Here is a 20,589-nt window from a genome sequence, read left to right on the forward strand (position 1 = left end):
ACGTCAGCTCCTTCTTTAAACTAGTTTATGTGTAATTGATATCGTCCCTCGGAGAAAAACGACCGCAATTTCAGTATTTTTGGAGGCAATTACAAAGAAGTCAACTCTTAAGGTGAGTTTGTGAAAAAGCAGCCGAACAACGCGACGACTTAGGCTTGTTTTTTAAGTTACAACTTAAGAGCGCTCTCAAGGTGTCTACTGTCAGTCATGTTACTTATTTATACAGTGTGTCAATTCAAGTGTGTCATTCTCAAATGGTTTTGTTCTCCAGAAGCGTAATTATCGACGCAGATACAACCTGTCGCTGTTTATTGGTGTGTTTACGTTTCATTTAACCGTTTGAACTTTAGTCAAAGTGCTATTTGTGGTGCTCTCTCTCTCTCTCTCACACACACACACACACACACACACACACACACACACACACACACACACACACACACACACACACACGCATACATACACACACACACACACACACACACACACACACACACACACACACACACACACACACACACACACACACACACACACACACACACAGGCTGTCGTTTGGTTTGTCTCTCCTGTGCAGCAAATGACATAATCCTTATTAGAGATGCATAAACAGCTGCAGCTAGATTAAATGCCAAAGGGTCTTTAAAGCACATACTCTAAAAGACTAAAAGTATTGTAAGCACCATGAAGGAGCTGCACACTTTCATTAGGCTAAATATGCTATCATTACCACGTTATCACTTTAGTTAATATGCTTTTTTATTCAGTTTATCATTTTGTCTACAAAATGTCATGCAAAAGTAACAACATTTGAAGCTCAAGGTGACGGGTTGGTTGTTTGCCAGACATTCATTGGCTTCAACTTCTCAAATGTGATGACTTTGCCATATTTGATATTGTACAGAATAAGGCTATACTATATATTGTTTTGGAGTTAGTTCAAAGAGAGTATCAGTAGAAATATACACTGTACACATTAAAATGTAACTATCACTATTGGTATTTATCGGTGCATTTTGCATTTAGTTCAACGTTCAATTTGTTTAATAAAAGAATGTTGGAAACAATTGACTTCAATTGTTTTAATTCAACAAGCACTTTGTTGTATTTTAGCAGTAAAAGACATACCTGAGCTCGGGACTGCAACTAAAGACTTTTCTCTATTAATCGATCAGTTGTTCTGTCTTTATAAAATGTTGATCAGTGTTTCCCAAAGTCCAAGATGACATCCTCAAATGTCTTGTTTTGTCCACAACTCAAAGATGTTCAGTTTTAGTTCATAGAGGAGTAAACAAACCCTACAGTATTCTCATTTATGAATTTTGCCTTTGTTTGCTTTTTTAAAAAGTACTCAGATTAATGTTAATATAGTATGAGTTTTGTTAATTTCAGAAGATTGCTGGTCTTCATCAGAAACTTAAATATGTTGACATTTTATTTACTATACAATTAATTGAGAGAATAACTGTTTGTTTTGTCTGACAAACAGTTCAAAATATATTCGGTTTAGTATTACATTAGACAAAGTAAAGCAAAAAACTAAACTGATTTAAACAGAGAATGTTGGGCATTTTTGCTTGAAATGACTCATATCATTAAATGTCTATTTAAGCAGTTCCCAAATGATCTTTAAATGTATTCGATCCACAGAACTACATACAAGTAATTTGTGTCTGCTTTTGAAAATAGCGGCTTTAAAGAGAAATCCATCAGGGCGTGAATGCAGGTCATTTAAACTGTACACTTGTCTGTTGGCCTTAACACTAACAAGTGACTGAGTGTCTTTTCAGTGCAAAACCGACCATTGGAATTTAAATTTCACCCTTGCTGAGCAGTTGCTTTGTTTTTGCTGTTAAACAAACTTAGTCACAGCTTATGATAGCAGAAAACCACATGGCCATGCTCAACCATTTATAGGCCTATGGTTATTAGTGGAAAAAATGGGAAAAAATGCATGCAGGCTTGCTTATTGCACAGTTGAACGTCTTTTTGCAGTTACACTTAGGCCTACCTGCAGTGTAGAAGTGAATTATATATCATTATATTTTCTCCTTTTCTTTCCCAGGATGGACTCTAAAAGGCTCCCCGACATCAGATAAACTTCACGGAACAGAAACGATCAAATGAATGCAGTCGTCGAAGATGATGCTGCTCTTGTCAAGGACACATGGAACATAAAGTTATGAAGGATGTGTGGTGCTGGTGTTTGCAAACATGTCAGGAAGCCAGATAAACTAGTTGTAGTAGCTGATGAGGAAGTATAGTCAGGACGTCAGAGTTGGCTTGTACTTTTTTTACCTACAGTGTTGAGTTGGGGAAACCACATTGACAGTTAATACAGCAGATAAAAATAATTGGCTGATGGAGTACAGTGAGAGAGTACTGTGTGGGTCAGGGGAGGTGGAGCTGGACCCCAACATTGTGAGTGAAGAGGCAGGAAAACTGTATTCAGAGCTACAGGTAGGTATTTTTTCTTCTTTTTCTTTGTTTTCAGGGGGGAAAAAAGGGTTTCTGACTCTGCTGCTTTGCCCCATCACAGACTGTTATAGAGACCCATGGTGAAGGAGTGGTGGAGTCTCTGGTGCCCATATTTGTGTGGGTCCTGGAGGGGCTGGCCAGCTGCAAAGCCCAGCTAAGAGACAGGGAAGAGGAGACGGAGAGGGAGAAAGCTGAGCGAGAAGAGCTGCTGCAGAGATACCAAGCAGAGAGAGCACTCAGGAAGGAAAGTCAAGAGGTGGGGATTGATGGAGCTTAGAAAGTGACAGTGTAATATGGTATACCATTATTTACGTGTTATGATAGTAGGCAGTTGTCTGTGCTCATTGCATTTTGTTTTCTTTAGCGGTATCTGGAGCTGGATGACCAAACTGAACAAGAGAGAAGAGCCATGAGGGCGAGGGAAAAGGAGAGAGAGCGGCGAGAGAGAGAGCTCGAGAAGAAAGCACGAGGGCAAGCTGACCAGTGTGAGTATTCGAATACTAACGGGGGCAAATGGCGTATTAGCCATGCATTTCAAACTTTTAATTTTTTCATTCATCGGTCTTGTGCGTGTCATGACAGACCATGAAGTCTGAATAAGTAGAAAGTCATTTTAAAGCAGCATGTTATGTTTTATGCAGTGGTGGCCTTGGAGGAGCAGAAGACAAATCTGAGCAGAGAACTGTGCACACTGAGGCATACTCACAACAAGGTCAGATAATGCTGTTTAGTTTCTTCAGTGTGTCAGCCTCAGTAACTTCTTAAACACCCTGTTACTATAATGTAGCAGTTTCTTTGTCATTACTCTATTTCTTACATATGACTGATGCTCTGTCCTTTAGCTGGCCCACACGTACCGAGAGCTTCTGGAAAAAAGAAAGGATTCTGAAAGAGACTCTCCTTTAAGGTTGTTCCTGTTCACCACTCCTTTATCTTTAACTCATTTCTTATACTCTGTCTCACATGACAGCAGCTTTATTTGCGCTATACACATAACAACATAATCAATGAATTTAACTCTAAGCCTGTCTCCATATTGGATATTGAACCCTGTTGTATTGTGTTTACTAATGTTTCTGAGCTTATCCATAACAATTGCATTCTATAGCAGTATCTCTTTTTACCATTTACAATGATACTAAATACAGTATTTACTATATATTAATCTCTATAAACATAAACAATATTCTGCATAGGATGTAGAGGCTGTAGGCAACAGGACAAGATTTTGTTAGTGGTTTCCATTTGTAGTCCAAGTACTATTTACCAATCACATTTGAGCAGACTTTGGTTGCAAACAGGTTAACAGTCTGTGTGGAGAGTAAACGAGGCAATCATGGAACCCGAGGGCTATTTAGGACGATTTAGCTTTTTTTAAATTAACTTTTTCTTATCATTTATCTGCATTCATATGCAGATATCTCTTCATACAGACTCTAAACTCCAACTCTATTTTCATGTCTCGATGAACATGCTAATCAGGCCGTTAACAGTGACTGCTGCTCTAAAGAGGAAGTCAAGGCTCCAATGGAAAGCCCCAAAAAATTAGCTGTAGCCCCCAGAGGATAAATCATCGTCAAGTAGCCGATGGGTTCAGAGATTGACTACATGTAATGGAAAAATAGCAATTTGAGACCATTTTTAAAACGTAGATTAATCTTGCTTTTCAGTCACACTTGTGAATATGCATTTCCCATGTTTTATTGTTTTCAACTGAGACTTTGCAATGGAAAGTGTTAGCTTCAATTTCATCTTTGAGCTTTTGTGTTGAAAAAATGGTGTTTAGTGTCAAAATAAAATGGCAGGTGTTTATCACAAGTCCATGGCAATACTTCAGTATAGTGGTGCAAAATGTAAGAACGCAGCACACATTGTTACTGTTTGTTCAGGTGACCTTTCTGTAACACTGCATGTCGCATTTTAGAAATCATGTGCATCCCAAGAATTCAGAATTTCCATCAAACCTCTCGTCAGAATCCAGTTTGAATGAAAAGGTAAAAACATTCTCACTTTACACATTTAACTACATTTTTTAACAATGTTCATAAAAGATTTTGGCAGAGAAGTTAGCTGCTGTTTCCTCCTCTTTTTTGCAGATGATTCAAAGACCACATTCACATTCTGGTCCTCCTTGTTTGGAAGATCTGGTAGCAAAGACAGAAAAGGTGATTGACATTGTAGGGAAGCCTGTCGCCGATCAGTTTATCAATGACATCATAAGCTCCACTCCTGAGCTGCGGCAGTTTCATGGCAGTGTGGATGCAAGGTAATAATCCGTTTTTGTCTTTCAGTGAGATGTATGTGTCGTCATAAACTAAACTCAAGTTCACTTTAGTTCACCTTCACACAGAGCACACTTTAATTCTCACTTCTCACTTCTCAAATTTCTTACTCTTTCATTCATTCATTTCATTCTTCATCAGCACCCCAGTTAGACCGAACACTGAAGAGCCAAAGAGAGATGAGTCGGGTACCAGCATGGAGGACGAGATGAGGGAGGTGGAGGAGAAAGAGCGCAAAGAAGAAGAGATGCAGGGAGGAGAGAGGCAGGAAAAAGATGAGGAGGAGGAAGATGATAGTTTGGAGTGGGAGCTGCGCAACACTGACTCTGTGTTCTCTGAGCTGTCAGAGCTGAGTCGGGATTATGTGGAGAGTGTAGATCGAGGGGCCAGTGTCAGAGGTAAATTCACACATTCATCGACCTTTTACACAAACGTGGTTTATGCACTTTCTCTTCATCTCAATAAAACACTAACTGTCAGGAATTATCCAGTTATCCTTTTGCAGAAAACTGCATAACAATGCTTGTGTTGTGTTATGTGCAGCATTGAAGCACAGAGTAAGTGATCACAGACAGAAGGTTGGTTATAAAAAATAATCGGGCAATTGTGAGAAACTATTTATATAGTATATAGCATAGAAGGCAGCCCAGCGTATCATGGGGCTGGAGCTCCCTAATCTTGACACCATATATGCCAGCTGACTTAGTAAGAAAGCCAGCAACATACTCGGGGATCACACACACCTTGGAAACCCTCTGTTTGAGCCACTGCCATCCGGTAATCGGTTCAGGGCACTTAAATCCAACACCAGCAGGATGAGGAACAGTTTTTCCCCCAGAGTTGTTGCCTCTGTCATCCCACCCCCAGAGGGGTTGGGATGCACACCCACCCTAACTTACCCTGACTGACTGATAGAGATTTACACTAATAACTCATAATATACTATACCCTTTTGTAAATATACATTTTAAACACTTTTAAAACCGTTTTGTTTTCACGCTATTTGCCAGCTGCTGCCTACTGTCTTTGTCTTTGTGTTTCTGTTTCTATTTTTATTTTATTTATTGTTTTGATATGTGTACAGGAGAAGCCATACAAAATGTCATTGTACTAAGTATAATGACAATAAAGAGGATTCTGATTCTGCTATCCCACTAAGATGAAGTGCAGAAGACTAAGATCAGTGAAATATGTCTCATGAAGTGTTACCGATTTACCCCGTCCATGTAGTCATTTCTTCTTCTTGAATAGAGAGTAAATAGGAATACCGAGTAGACTTATGTGTCTCTCTAGTACTTTCTGTGTTCAAGCCTTTTTAACACTTTCTTTCTGAGCAGGCAGTGCAGACCAGTTCGAGGAGATTCTTTCTCAGCATGAGGAACTGAAAGTCACCCAGTGAGTCCTTTGTTTATTTTCTACCTTGTTATGAATACTCCAGTGTGCAGGGGATTTTCAAAACACTTGACTTTCTTGTTTCAATACAAACAAATCAATAAGAGGAGAAAATGTCACTAATTTGTTTAAACGGCATCTCCTTGCCAAAGTGATTGTCTTCATAATCTTTTTTACTTTTTCAGTGAGTTGGTGGAAGCTGCCCGTAAGGCTTTGATATCTCGCGTAGTAGAGCTTACTGATGATCGTTCAGCTCTTAAACTGGAGGTCACCTCTCTCCAGGAAACAGTCTCACGGTTGGAAGGGCGGATGAAGGAGAAGGAGGAGGAAACTAAGAGGTGTAGAAGTTTGTTCTGGATATTTTCCCATTTTAATGTTGTTTGTTAATTATTTGCCTTTTTGGGGAAAATATTGTATAGTAGTTTTGTTATTATAATGATAATCCAAATAATTTACTGCTTTATATGCTTTATTTTTCATAGACTTCGAAAAGAGCTGGAAGCGTGTCATTCTGAGGATCCTGATGTAAGGAGATGTTATTTCAAATGTTTATCTACGGTTTCACGCAGTAACAGTGAGCTTTTTTAAAACTCAGTAGCTGCTCAGTGTTAATGGTTTTGGTGTATGAAACGGACGCATCTACCCCAATAAAAAGCATAACTCTTTCATTCAGGCCTCTTTACCCACATCAATGCGAAACTTCTCTCGTTCTGAAATGGCTCGTGTTGTCATGGAGAAGAACCAATATAAGCAGCGTCTGTTCGAGCTGCAGGAGGCTGTAAGACGCAGTCAGACACTCCGGTAACCGTTTGTTTTTAAAGATTTAAAGTTGTTTTTTTAAGTTGATGTGTTAAAACATGAATAATTGTGTATACATTTCTTAATCTCCAAAGTGATTTTGTATATTTTTTCTTCTCTTTTATTTAGAGCAACAAAGGATGAGAGATTAACTGAAGACAAAAGGTTAAGTGTTTGGAGAAAGTAAGTGTCTTATTATTTGATTACAATAACCTGCATAACCATCCTCTTGTCAGTTAAAATCTCAACAAAGTTAATGTCCGCATAACACACAAAAGTTCTAGCAAACCAATAATATATGAAACCATATGCCATATAAAAACAACTAGGAAATACCAAGATGTGAAGTTCGCCAAGTTGCTTTGATCTTCTGTTGTTACGGCAACCTGTTACAAAAGCAGTGGGAATGTCAAGGTCAAATGTATTTATGCTTAAAAAAACCAAAGTGCTTTTGAACAACATAAAAATATATACATGCATTCAAAAGTAAAAAATACACAGAGTATATTATATACTGTATACACATATAACACATCCACACAGGCACAGACATTCATGCAAATCAATGTAAAGTACATCTCATTTCAGAAGGGGTAGGCAAGGTGGTTAAGACACTTGAAATAATCCAAGGGATTCTGCTGTTCTTGTTTTTACAGGGAGACTGAAGCTCTGTAGCACTTGCTTTCTAAAATAGTCACCACTATAGCTACAATTTTAGTGTAAGATGTACTTTAATTTGCAGAAGTTAGTGCTCAGGCGAGTTACATGAGAAAAAAAGACATATCCTTAAGAGTGTTGTAAACAAACGGAGCATTGTGAGTGTTTTGAATATATAAACATGCCTGAGAGGGTTTTTGGATTCTCACTGAATCAGTCAGTTAAGCTACAACTAAATATGTGTGCTATGTATGTCATTGCATGTTTGGTAATACTCTGTATTCAGATGTTTTATGGTCTTAATAAAATATGGATAATTGTTTTTTTTCTTATTAAAGGTTCAACCGCTTGTTTGGCCTGACCAAGGAACCCTTAATCCCACCTCCTGCTTCTGCATTTGCCCTGCCAACTTCTCCATCGCTCACTCGCTCTCCACAACTACCGGCTGTCAGTCACACTCATGCTGAGTATGCTAGTGTTTCTGGCCATGTCACTCTTGCATAATGCGCCATCATTATTTGAATCAAAATTGAATCATTATAAAAGACTCAATCAAGCTGATTAACAGCAGAAGCATTCTCTCTAGATCTGCTTTTCCTGCTGCTCTCTCTCCTCGTGTCAGGAGGAGAGAACTCTACAAAGAAGTTCGCACGCACATTTGGGGATCACTTGGAAAACGGCAGATACACGGCTGGAGCACACCGCTGGCAAACACACAGGTAGTAGAAACACGTGAGAATTGCTTAGAGGGGATGTAGAAGAGTATGTGAATAAAAAATTAGCCTAAAGTTCCTTTGATTTTTGAGTCTGAATTGTGTATTTTTGTTACCGTACGGACTTTATTTTAACTAAGCCAAGAAAAATAATTTTTAACTTCTAACCATAGAACGTTAAACATACCCAGACGTGTGCATTTTCACGATCCTAACACTATCCTGGATATTTACTGTCATCACTATAGGAATCCAATGAACCTGTCCCAGAGCCTAAAGATGTACCCGCTCTAATGCAGCTCAGGCTGCTGGATCAAAGAGACTCCACAGCTAAGGTACATCGTTTCCCTGCAAAACTCTCAAACGCTAGAACCTAGCAGCCTTTACATCATTTAAACCTGGGTCCTGACTTATTTTTTCTCTTCAGCTGAACTGTGCGGTTGCAGTCACACCTGAGATTTCAGGAGAAGCCTCAGTAAGTCTGTCATTATCCTGGTTAGATAACAACCATAGTCATACTCTAATCATCACGTGTAATGCCATCCAAGCATAAATAACACTGCCCATGGGGACACATTCTTTCATGCCGCTCATCTTTCCAAACTCCATATCTGTCCTTCTCTGCCAGTGTTCTGTGTGGGTAGTTTCTGGCCCTGCCTCCTGCAGTAATATTACAGTGATTGACCCAGCACGATCCAACACAGTATTGGATCAGTTCAGCCTCCCTCCCACAGCTCCTGCCATCTGCATCTGTGCTGTGCCTCCCATAGGTCAGTGCCAGTACAATGGGCTGCAGCAGCTGCCTACAGACAACTTATCTTATGTATTCTGTACTTGTATTATCCCCTCATACCTTTCTGATAACTGCAAGCACTTCTGCTTACTTCCTTTCCTCTCTGTTCTTGTCATATCAGGCGACACTGCAGGAACTGTGTGGATTGGAACTCAGGAAGGAAGGTATGTGCGCTGAACAAACAATAAATGAAACTCTCAGTAAAATGGATGTTGGCACGGCATTCAGATATTTTCTCTCTGTCTTTTTTCCCCTCCTCTTCTGTTGTCCACTGTCTCTCCCTCACAGTGTACTGGTACACTCAGCCTCTGCTGACAGGAGGCTCTGTCTGCAGTCTGTATCTCTCTCAGAGGGTGTTCATTCGCTTACGTGAGTCCCATCTGCTCTAAAATATTCTTATGCATATTTTAAAAAACTGTACTCAACATTCAGAGCATTGACATAGCAGCTAACAGTTGGTCTACACATGTTGGTGTTTGTGGCCACAAAAAACATCAGTTTCATGTATTGGGGAATGGTTAATGGGAGCCATGTGGAGGCAATCCCTTTCCCACTGTACAGCTCCTTCAAGTATTAACATTTAGTTACTATGTCATAGGGATGCTCAATCATGGCAAAAATCATAATCCTGATTATTTTGTTCAATATTGAGATCATGATAATTTGTCACAATTACTCAATGAACTTATGACAGCGGCTTTTCTTAAACTTTAAATTGGTTCAATCAAAAAAAAGGTCAGTAACTCAGTAAAAGGTATAAAATGAAATGCAATACATTAATCGTTATTGAAAAAAAAATCCAGTTAAAGGGATACTTTACCCATTTCAATCCACTTCTGTATCATGGCAATGTGGACGGTGTGTATAGCTATTTCTGTAGATCGGGTGATACAAACTACGGATTTCTCATCATCCGTGGACCCCGATCTGTTCACATTTCCGCCACAGAGGGAATTCAAACACAGTTCATCTTTACACACTGTCCACATTGTCATGACACAGAACTGGATTTCCATCAGATAAAATACTTGCCCTAGTATATCGTAATGTGACATTGAGCTATCTTCATGTCTTCATCAAGAAATCTTTGAAAATAAATACTTTCTGTTGACTCAATCTGACAGGTATTCTCAGGGTCAAGTCATAGCTGGTTTAGCTGATGGGACTTTAGCATTTTTCTCACACAGTTCAGGTAAAGTCTTTCTGTTTCCTTTTTACAGTAAAATCTGACTGTCTCAGTTAATCTATCTATTCATTGAGCATTCTTCACACACCTTAAGGTGTTAATAATGAAGTAATGAGTGATGTGATTGACAGGTGGCTGGGATCTACAGTCACACTCGATGATGCCTCTTGGATCCAACCCTTTGCAGCCCATTCGCTGCTGCCTTGCAAAAGCTGGACGCTTGTGGGTGGGATATTGGAACAGAGTCCATGTGGTCGACATTAACAGCAAGAAGGTTGAGGTAAGAAACTGTGAAGGTACCTGCTTTGTTTGTATCTCATGTTTACGCCGTCTTTGAACTCACCACCATTATTCCTTATCTGACCTTACAGCAAACATTCTCGGTATCTGAACGCAGTGAGCAGCAGGTTCGTTTCCTGTGTGCTGGGGGAAGTGGTGTTTGGACATCCTGCCGACTTGACCCAATCCTCCGACTGTTTGATTGGTCGACAGGACGGCCACTACAGGAAGTGGATTTTGCTGCTTTGGTCACTAAAACATTAGGTGCTAAAATTTTATTTACTCTATTTATTGATTATTTAAATGTAAAAAATTAACAATTACACCGGGACATGTACAGTATGCCTATCTATTAGCTCTGTCAGCGTAGTGCGGTCATTTCTTATCAGGTTAGTAAGCACAGTAAAAGCTCAGAATCAGAAAGGAGTTTATTGCCAAGTACGTTTTCACACACAAGGAATTTGCCTTTGTGTTCAATGCACACACTAATTGAAAAAAAACAACAAACAATAAAACAAAGTACTTCTGTCAAGAACATCATCGGCAGACCATTTTATCGGTCAGCTGATATCATCTGCCTATATTTGTGTTTCTTACGCTTATCGGCATCGGCCGAAGCAGGCTGCTACGTTCGCTGTTAGTTATTTCCCGTCATTATTTGCAGACAGGCGTCCACAGGCTGCTCCGTGTTTAGCTGGAGACGCCTTTTTTAGGTTTAATAAAGGTTCTTTTTTTTTAAATTGAGACTCATAACCTTTTTGTTATCATCATTGTGTAATTTTTATGATGTAAATCGAGGTTGCAAAAGTAGTATCGGCTCAAAAGAATTCGCAGTCCGTAACGGTCATCGGCTAAGGCTGATCGGTATCAGCCCTAAAAAAATCCATATTGGTTGATCCCTAGTAAAAACATTACCAAAACAAATGAAAAAGATACTGTAAAATTAGAACACATTATGTACAATTTAACTGTTAAAAACAACGAAAAAGCTGTGAACAACAATGCTCACTTGTTACTACCTTTTGTTTCTCTGTTCTCATTTTTTCCCTCACATTTCAACCTGCTTTTTGTGAATATTTCTTTTCATGTTAAACCGTTATATCTTTTATCAGCCGTTATGGCTTTACGAGTATGTGCAAGTTCCTTTGTCAAACAGACAAAAGTTTGACATGCTAAAGATAAAAAACGATTGGATTTATTATGTGTTTATCTATGTTTGCTTTGTGGCAGGCAACTTTGAGATTAAACTCATTCCTGCAGCTCAGCTAAGTGCTTCTGTCTCCCTCTGTAGGACCAGCCTTCCTGACACTCACTCCTCTACAGATCTCATCTCTCACAGTCATCTCCAGCCGTCTGTGGGTGGGCACAGGAGGCGGTGCCATTTTCTCCATCCCCTTATCCATAAGTGAGTTTTACTGAGACTGAGAGTAAACGTTATTGAAACTCATATTGTCAAACATGATAACTATATGACTGTCTACAGCATCAGAGGCTGTGTCCATCCCATATTGCTCCATTTCATCAGCCCAGTTGTGTTACCATGCACACAGACAAGCTGTCAGGTTCATCATTGCTGCACCTGGTAAGAATCCGATCGTCTCAAACAAAACATGAACATTTTCAACAACTTGTTAATTCAGGTAGATCTTTCGGAGTGCACTTGCATGCTGGCTTTGTCTTGTAGTGACATTTTAACCCCACAGGTTGCTTGATCGTCTCTCCTGGCTGCAGCACTATGACTACCTCTCAGCTTATCCTTAGTGGGGGAGAGGGCTACATCAACTTCCGAATTGGTGAGATGAAGGAAATTATTATCGTGTCAAATTGTTTAAAACTGTTTTGATGTTTTGGCAGCAATGTAAGAAATATCCAGTTCCTTTACTAAAGTAAAAGTACTAAAACCACACTGTGACTCAACTACAAGTAAAAGTTAATTCAGAGCCTTCTTAAAGCAATTCTTACCTTGTTGCCCTCCAAAGTGCCATTCTCTTCCCCCTGCCTGACTTATGACGCCCCCTCCTCCCCCAACACCACCGTTGACATTGAAATGCTGCGTTCCAGTGCTATGGGAAGTCCAGAGTTTGGGACCTCCATCTAGGCAAAATGCACTGGAATGCCTGTTAAAGTTGAACGTCCTACTAGCAAATTTGGGGGAGATCGACCCACCCCAAATCCGCTGGTAGGAGGTTCCACTTTGACAGGCATTCCAGTGCATTTTGCCTATATGGAGGTCCGAAACTGGAACACAGCTTTTCTTTTTTTTTTCTTCTTTTAGTGTGCCATACACTTATTAGGAGCATTTTAAGAATACAAAAGAAAAGTGTAAAAATGCCAGAATGGTAAGAATTTCTGTAGGTAGAATGATTTAAGTATAATCAGCTAAATCTAGTTAAATTACTTAAAGTAAAAGTACCCATTGTGCAGTAAAATGTATGATGTTTTTGGATTCATATTACTGCTGCATGAATGTGTAAATTGCATTTTACTGCTGTAGATGTTTAAGGTTGTGCTCATTTAACTCTTTTATAAACTGTTGAGTAGTTTAATCTACAGCAATGAATGAACATTAAAGTGTCGCTGTCCTGTCATTACCACAAATCTCTACAAAGTTACATTGTCATGAGCTCAGAAAAACTGCCATATTTTCATCTTTAACTATACATTTAAACAAAACATTAGTTTATTTAGCAGCAGCTAAACAGCTTTAAAAGTAGGAGAATTTTCACAACGCATGAAGAAACACTTCATCCTTCAGTTCATTCTAAAACGTCCACAATCAACACATCTGGAGTTAAGTGGGTTTCACTGGACGGGAAGATGATAAAACAAAAAAAAGATCTGGTAGATACCTAAAGCCGTCAACAAATGTAGCAATGGAGTAAAAAAGTACAATATTTACCTTTTTGAGATGAAGCGGAGTAGAAATATGAATAACAATAAAATGGAAATACTCAAGTAAAGTACAAGCCTCTAAATTGTATTTCAGTAAATGTACGTAGTTACAATCCACCACTGTGTATTGGATCGGTGTGTCCTACTGTATGTTGCATTTATTTACTGTTTACTGTCAGCGCTTTGTTTATTAAATTCCTAACTGAGCCATCCACTTTTACAGGAGATGATGTGAATGAGGGGTCGGCGGAGTTGTCCCAAGCTACGCCTCAGAGGTCTGAACGCAGTCACATGATAATCTGGCAGAATCTACCCCCCTCTGTGCCCAGCCCCGCCCTCTGACATTGATCATCTCGTAGTTCTGCCCTTTTTTTTTTGGAATGAGATAGAGACGGAGTAGACGTATATACTGACACCAGCAGAGCTCGAGACAACATAGGGAATGAACCAGCGTCTCAGTAAAAGTATCCATCCATGCAGAAGGATGTGACAGGATGCTGTTACATCCTTGTTTACCTCATTCATTTTGTACATCCATCTTTTGACTGGACATTTCTGATGGATGCCTTACTGTGTGCGCCTTCCTCTTATTTGACCATTTCCGTAAAACTGGTCAGCAATTAAGCCGCCTCATTGTTCATTGCTCATTTTTCACCTTGGCACTTAACAATACCTTCAGGTTCCCTGACACTCAGCTCTCTTTCTCTTTCTGTTGTCGTTCACATCTTCATTCCACCAATGGGGAACCAGGTTTTTCTGTACTAACATCTTTTGATCATAAACTTTATCGTGTGGCTGCTTTTGAAGCGGCTGTGTCCATACTTTGTTGTTCACTGTGAACTGGAAATGTATTGATCTTCTCTCAGCATACGGACAATCAGACACTTCTTATCTCCTGATTGTACATTGAGATCGGGGAAAACTTCTTTTGATCGTGATGTGTTTTGTGTTTATGCTAATTCTACATTGCATATGGTGCAATTGCAAACTGCACCTTTTTGAAATGTCTGTATAAAAATATGTGATGGGATATCAAACTATGTCCTTAAGAAAATATTTATTTTCTCAATCAGTTATCTGCCTAATGTCTTCATTTGGTTTATGTTTTAATTTGATAATATTTTTTGTAAAATATATTATTCTTTCAGGTGTCCTATGCAGTATTTAAGTGCAATTACACGTTTGTGCACTCATGTTGATGTCAAAGCATCTCGTTATCCTTCATGGAGAGAACATTAAGACTTGAGTGTTCGTTCTTCTGACTCAAACTTGTGCAAATATGATTATTGTCATTAAAAATGTCAATTGTTGTATGTATGTATGTATGTATCTAGGAACTTTTATTCTGAGTCGTTTTGCTGTAATCTGGTGCAGCAACACAAACAGTTAAGTCAACAGATGAACAGTTCCAGAGGAATTCAACAACAGCAGATTCATTTTTTAATCTTATATTGGAGTCTATAGTAATGCCTATTACATTATCCCTGAGTGTAGTCAAGTAAAGCAGAGAGGATACAAATTCTCCAAAATTTCCTTATGAAACATAAATGACAGTTGGGTTTTTATTCTCATGTGAACAAGATGATAGTTAACTCCACAACAAAAGAAGTGTTTGTGAAGAGAATGACAGCCAACAGTGACACTCCTTTGCCTCAGGCAGTTTGGCCTGACGCCTGGTTAAGGACAGCCCTTCATGTAACAGTCTCAGTCACTTAGATGGAATCTATCGGCTCCATTTCCTATGTTGGGCTGCTGTGAGTCCTGGGGATCCGTATCCTGCGGCTCAGGGAGCGGGCAAGGCGGTCCATAGCTCCACCAACAGCTCCCCCCAACTCCTTTTTGGAGGTCAGACCTTCAATATTTCCACTGTACCACATGACCCAGCCTGCCAGGGAGAACAGCACCAGCAGGGCTCCTGTGTACACCAGCAGATCCCCAAAGTCTCGACCTTGGATTTCCAGTGGAGCGAAGACCCCCAGCAGCAGGGATATCACACCCAGCAGGTCCATGAGCACAGCAAACACCAGGGCCAGCTTACAGTGGGATAAGCCGTCATATTTGGGTGCCATGGCTGCACTGAAAGGGAGAGAGAGACAATGTGGCCTTGTCTTTTGGACAGTTCATCTCCATTACAGAATTCAAAACTCACCTGTTCAAACTGGCCTCCTTAACTGTAATTATCATTGTCCTCTGCACTGTCCTTTCATCCCTACAGTGTTACTGTTTTTTGCCTTGTTTTTATTGATGTTTGAGTCATATTTTGCTGTTTTTTCCCTTTGAGTATACAGTATATCTATCTATGCATTGTGAGGTGACCTTAGGAGTCTTGGAAGGCGCCCTCAACCAAAATGTATTATTATTATATAATAATTAAAAGACAGACCGATATTATGATTTATATATAATTGACGACATTTAACAAATCATCAGCTATAAAGATAATTGATTGTTTTCCTCTATACCTAAAATAACATAGTAACTTGGGGGAAAAAGTGCATTTATTTCTGTTTTCTTCCATGTTTTACACTATGGTTTTACACTGTCCGTGCATTTCCAGTCAAAACAGGTGCCACACCTGCTCCGTACGCTTCAATAGACTTATTCTATAACTACACAAAATCTACATTTGTACGATTATATTTATTTAGGTAAAACAAAGTCCTATACTTACCTTCACGTTACCAGTTTGCTAGTATGTGAAATTCAGACGTGATTACAAAGGAAATCGTACGTTTTGAATCGACTCTAGGAAGTCACCAGCGCACACTGAAACCTGACACCTGCCCACCTGCTCTACCTGTCCTGCAGCGAGCCGACCTGAAAGTGAAGTGTTGATGCACATTTTGATGATTTTCACTCACAACTAAGTGTAAAGAATTGATAATAATTATTTATCGTGTATCAGCAAATTGCTCCTGAATTATGTAACTTTACTGCACAAACAATTATTATTATTATTGTTTTTATATTATTGTATTCTTATATATCATTTAACATATATACATGTATATATACATATACACTGTATATACATATTTTAAATTACTAACAACGCTTTAAATACTGCCATAATCTATAATAAACTATAATAGACATGACTTATTTTTTTTATTTTACACATACATGATTTATATTTATATTAAAAAAAAATACCCATCGCTTTCAATACTGCTATAATCTATAATAAACAATTAACTTTACACACTTATTTTTATCCCTTTACTAAAGACGGTCATTAATTGTATTTAGCTCCGGAAGTGACGCGAGAGACAGTTGAAAAAATAAAAGGGGTAATTGTTATTGTTAGCTTGTTAGCTAGCAGACGAGCTGGTGAAAGGAGATATGACAGAGTAATAACGTCTTATTACATGTGCCTGATTAAGTTATTACAAACGTAAAGTGGTATGTACCAATTTCTACACAATATAGTGGTGGAGGTGGAGATTTTAGTAATGTCTGAATGACGGACTGAAACACTAAAATGTGCAGAAAAGGGTGCAATTGTAATTTTATATTCGCAGCTAAATTCTTTGCTAACGTTAAGCCAAAGCTAACGTAGTGCGGAGCTAACTGTGATGTTCACTCGCGTCCATATTGTGAGCACAGTACCTGAACGCAACAAACTTATATCTGTGTTTTACCTTTTCCCTTTATCCGTGCAGGTTCATAATAACATTAGGTTTGTTTGGGCATGCATCAAATAACTGAACTGTACCTTTTGTAAATAAATGTGATCATAAGCACTGTATTCATGTAACAAAGCAATTTATACGGTGCATTAGTGTGAAATGCCCCAGTGAGTTCTTTAGCAGTGCCATTTCTTTAAAACCTTTTAAACTAATCAAACATTCATCTTCTACTCTGGTAGTTTGACTGAGATGGAGGACGGAAACAGGACTGATGCTGCCTCCACATCTAAGAGCCACGCAGGCTCACTCCACTTGCAGAGTAAGGTTTTTATAAGCTGCAGATGCATATGTTTTTTTAACCAAAGGCCATGCATTTTTACAAATACTGTGCATATTTCCTCCTGTTCAGCTCCCAAAAATGAGGATGCCTATGAAATAGCCATCCCCTATGAAGAGAGCAACTTTGAGCAGCAAGGATTTTTCAACCAGAGTGATCAGAATTTTGATGGTGAATGTCTGAATCAATAATAGAAAATTCACTTGTATGTGTACGATGAGTAATGTGTAATAATCTACAATAATGGGTGATCCTGTCTGGCCTCTTCAGAGTCGCCTCCGTCTGCTGGGCCGTCTCAAGTAAACAACTCATACATGGTGATCACCAACCTGCGGACCCAGCTACAGATCTCTCTGGAGAAAAACTCCTGGCTGCAGAAAAGAATTGAGGACTTAGAAGAGGAGAGGGACTTCCTCCGTTGCCAGTTGGACCGCTTCATCTTTTCAACGAAGAGCCAGGGAAAGGAGGAGATCCACAGCCAGTACAGTAACGGTGAGGACAGGGGCAGGTGTGAGATGATAACACGTCCAACAGGAACTTTTCAGTATAAGTTGATTAGAAACGGTATGTTTGCAAAGCAAGTCTCTAAGGATTGAAAATACATTCTTACTTCTTGGTGTTTGTCTCTTTGTAGGTTATGAATCCAGGCGGTTCAACTGGAGGGTAAGAAGAGAGGAAGAGCGCCCCGCTGGTAAAAACAAAGATTTATGCATTTAACTGCTGAATTACGAATAATTACACATAGTTGTGGTTAGATATCCAATCCAATCCAACTTTATTTGTTAAGCACTTTAAAAACAACCAATGTTGACCAAAGTGTTGTACAGAAGAATTAAAATAAATAAAAAATTACAAAAGTTACATATAAAATACAACAATAAATTAAAAGACATAAAACATATGTAAAAATAAAATAAGCAAAAGTTAAAAAAACTAGCCATGCAATAAAAGCAGTCAGGATAAGACACTTAAATAAAGTCGACATCTTACTGGGTATCAAAGGCCACAGAGAAGAGACGGGTTATAAGAAGTTATTTAAAAACAGAGTGAAGAGGCAGATTGTTCCATAATGTGGGCGCTGACACAGCAAAGATATAGTTGCTTAAGTGTAGCATGTCATCGTTCACTGGGTTATGTGTTCCATCTTAGATTACAGCTTATCAATTATTATGGCTTTCTTCTCTTCATAGAACAGAAGACGGAGTCTCAGCATTTCCCCTCACGTCAGTTTATCCAACGAAGGCCTGGTCCGCCAACCATGGTGCCTTCCAAAAACCACGTCTCCAGTCCACTAACCAATCAGCTTGCCTCTATAAATGCTTTGTTCAACTCTACACAATCCCAGGCCCTCTTGCAAGGCCATAGCCATAGTACTTCCAATAACACAGCCAGTGGCAGCAGCAACAGCAACAGTGGTCATCCAAGGTCATCCATAAATGAAATGAGTGGACATAGCAACATAGGTCCAGGTAATGCAAATGACACAAAGTATCCCATCACCTTAATTGATCTAATACTAATAAGAATAAAGACTGGGGAAAATGTAGCCTCTGGCTTCAATCTTGATGGTTTTGCTGAGTATTTTTTTTATGTTCTCATCAGATTCACTTTCACTCTTGGGAGAATCTGATGAGTACTTGGAGCAGGACAGCTACCTTGAGGAGGAAGAAATGATATCAGGCGAAGATGTAATGCAAGATACCATTAACAGCAACAGACAACAATTAAAAATAAGGCGGATCTTCCGAGCCCCTAGAGAGCGGCAGAGAGGTAAGGGAAGGACAAAGTTCCTGCCTCAACATTTCAGTTTTATTACTTAACTATAGACGCTCATAAGACTGCTGTGTCTGACTCCTTGTACGTTCTTGTTATCAGTGAAAGATGCTGCTGGTGTGCTGTTTCGCTACAAGAAGATCCTGCTAACATACCAGCGTCTGAAAAACATGTCGAAAGCCTTTCAAATCCACGGTGTGGATCGCAACACAGTGGCTTCCACCACACCCATCGCAGAGCTGCTACTGGTGGCCCCAGAGAAAGTTGCAGAGGTGGGCGAGTTTGACCCATCCAAGGAGAAATTACTGGACTATGCCCGGCGCTGCTACACTGCCCTGGATGAAGAGACACTTAGCAGGGTGCAGGCCTTGAAGAAGAATAACCTGCTCCTGCCCATCTCCTACAGGTTTAGACACTGAGGGAGAGAAAGACAGAGAAATGGGACGTCGCTCTGGAAAACAGCGATGTTGGTGGGGAAGTGTGGAGAGAAGAGGCAGTTGGTTTCTGCTGCAGCAGCACAGAGATGTCCAGAGGCATGAGAGATGATTTTACTATCTCAGTGTCCTGGACATGGCCATGTAAACTGCAGCTGAGATCCTTTGCGTTTTAGACACAAAAAAACGTTTCACAGCTCACTTTTATTAACACTTTAACTTTGACAATGGGACACCATTGTTCCAATAATATTGAGGATAGAGAGTGCCTGCTGTGGCCGGAAAGGGAAAAATCATGGTAAAATAGTCTGTGTGATTCAGAATTTGAAAACAAGAATGTGTCTTATTATTGGGATTAAAGACGGGATTGCTCTTCTCCAGTATTTAAATAAGTGTAACCAACAGCTCCTTCATGTTTTTGCCTCAATGTTTCCAGAGATACATAGACCTTTTCTTTCCTGAACATCTGGATCAGCTAATGGCCGGTAGTTCATTAAATGATTGTCTAGATAATTTCAGTCCCTGACAGTCTAAATGTTTCATATGTATAGCAATTTTTATCACTTTATTTGTGTGCACAATCCTAAAATTATGGTATCTTTCAATCACAATGTCTGTGTATGTTAAAATTATGATGCACTCCGTAGATTATGTTGAATTATACTGGACTTTTAAGAAAATATAATTTACTTTTGTTTATATTACTCCTTGTGTCCTTGTTGTATTATTTCTTCCATTATCATTATATCCTCAACCATTTACACAGGCCTTAATGCAATTTTGTGATTTCCTTTCATGAGAAATGCAATAGCTTTGGGCGTTTTAACTCCCTGGACACCCACTGAAGTACAATCTTAGAGTCATGTGTCTTTTTTTTCTATTCCATTTTCGAAAGTCTAGTCTATGTGGAACTTGTTTTTAGTGAAACATCAAAGACAGACGCAAA

The 20,589-nt window shown here is 39.3% G+C and overlaps 2 protein-coding genes across 5 annotated transcripts; both read left to right on the forward strand.

The window, feature by feature from the left end:
• The first annotated feature begins 28 nt into the window (after positions 1 to 28).
• On the forward strand, positions 29 to 14,791 carry LOC310951076 (C-Jun-amino-terminal kinase-interacting protein 4). 2 transcript variants are annotated; one of them, XM_083919155.1, is made up of 28 exons: positions 29 to 112; positions 2,066 to 2,460; positions 2,540 to 2,734; positions 2,843 to 2,963; positions 3,120 to 3,190; positions 3,321 to 3,385; positions 4,403 to 4,472; positions 4,575 to 4,744; positions 4,902 to 5,158; positions 6,098 to 6,155; positions 6,338 to 6,490; positions 6,635 to 6,677; positions 6,826 to 6,953; positions 7,080 to 7,133; positions 7,946 to 8,074; positions 8,194 to 8,326; positions 8,569 to 8,655; positions 8,748 to 8,795; positions 8,949 to 9,090; positions 9,235 to 9,277; positions 9,402 to 9,482; positions 10,238 to 10,305; positions 10,431 to 10,579; positions 10,671 to 10,842; positions 11,870 to 11,983; positions 12,062 to 12,160; positions 12,282 to 12,371; positions 13,694 to 14,791. In XM_083919155.1, the coding sequence occupies exons 2-28, from the start codon at positions 2,362 to 2,364 to the stop codon at positions 13,810 to 13,812; spliced, it is 2,958 nt and encodes a 985-aa protein (XP_083775281.1). In that variant the 5' UTR covers positions 29 to 112; positions 2,066 to 2,361; the 3' UTR covers positions 13,813 to 14,791. The 2 variants fall into 2 exon arrangements, with proteins under 2 accessions (XP_083775281.1, XP_083775282.1); XM_083919156.1 differs by having other exon boundaries at positions 8,230 to 8,326.
• Positions 14,792 to 15,533: 742 nt separating this feature from the next.
• On the forward strand, positions 15,534 to 20,347 carry ccdc106a (coiled-coil domain containing 106a). 3 transcript variants are annotated; one of them, XM_083919038.1, is made up of 8 exons: positions 15,534 to 15,643; positions 17,339 to 17,418; positions 17,509 to 17,607; positions 17,707 to 17,928; positions 18,071 to 18,127; positions 18,627 to 18,905; positions 19,039 to 19,206; positions 19,312 to 20,347. In XM_083919038.1, the coding sequence occupies exons 2-8, from the start codon at positions 17,349 to 17,351 to the stop codon at positions 19,626 to 19,628; spliced, it is 1,212 nt and encodes a 403-aa protein (XP_083775164.1). In that variant the 5' UTR covers positions 15,534 to 15,643; positions 17,339 to 17,348; the 3' UTR covers positions 19,629 to 20,347. The 3 variants fall into 3 exon arrangements, with proteins under 3 accessions (XP_083775164.1, XP_083775163.1, XP_083775165.1); XM_083919037.1 differs by lacking the exon at positions 15,534 to 15,643 and adding an exon at positions 16,759 to 16,872; XM_083919039.1 differs by lacking the exon at positions 15,534 to 15,643 and adding an exon at positions 16,759 to 16,872 and having other exon boundaries at positions 18,071 to 18,099; positions 18,632 to 18,905.
• The last annotated feature ends 242 nt before the right edge of the window (positions 20,348 to 20,589 follow it).

This window comes from Echiichthys vipera (assembly GCF_963691815.1).
Source record: "Echiichthys vipera genome assembly, chromosome: 8".
NCBI lineage: Eukaryota > Metazoa > Chordata > Actinopteri > Perciformes > Trachinidae > Echiichthys > Echiichthys vipera.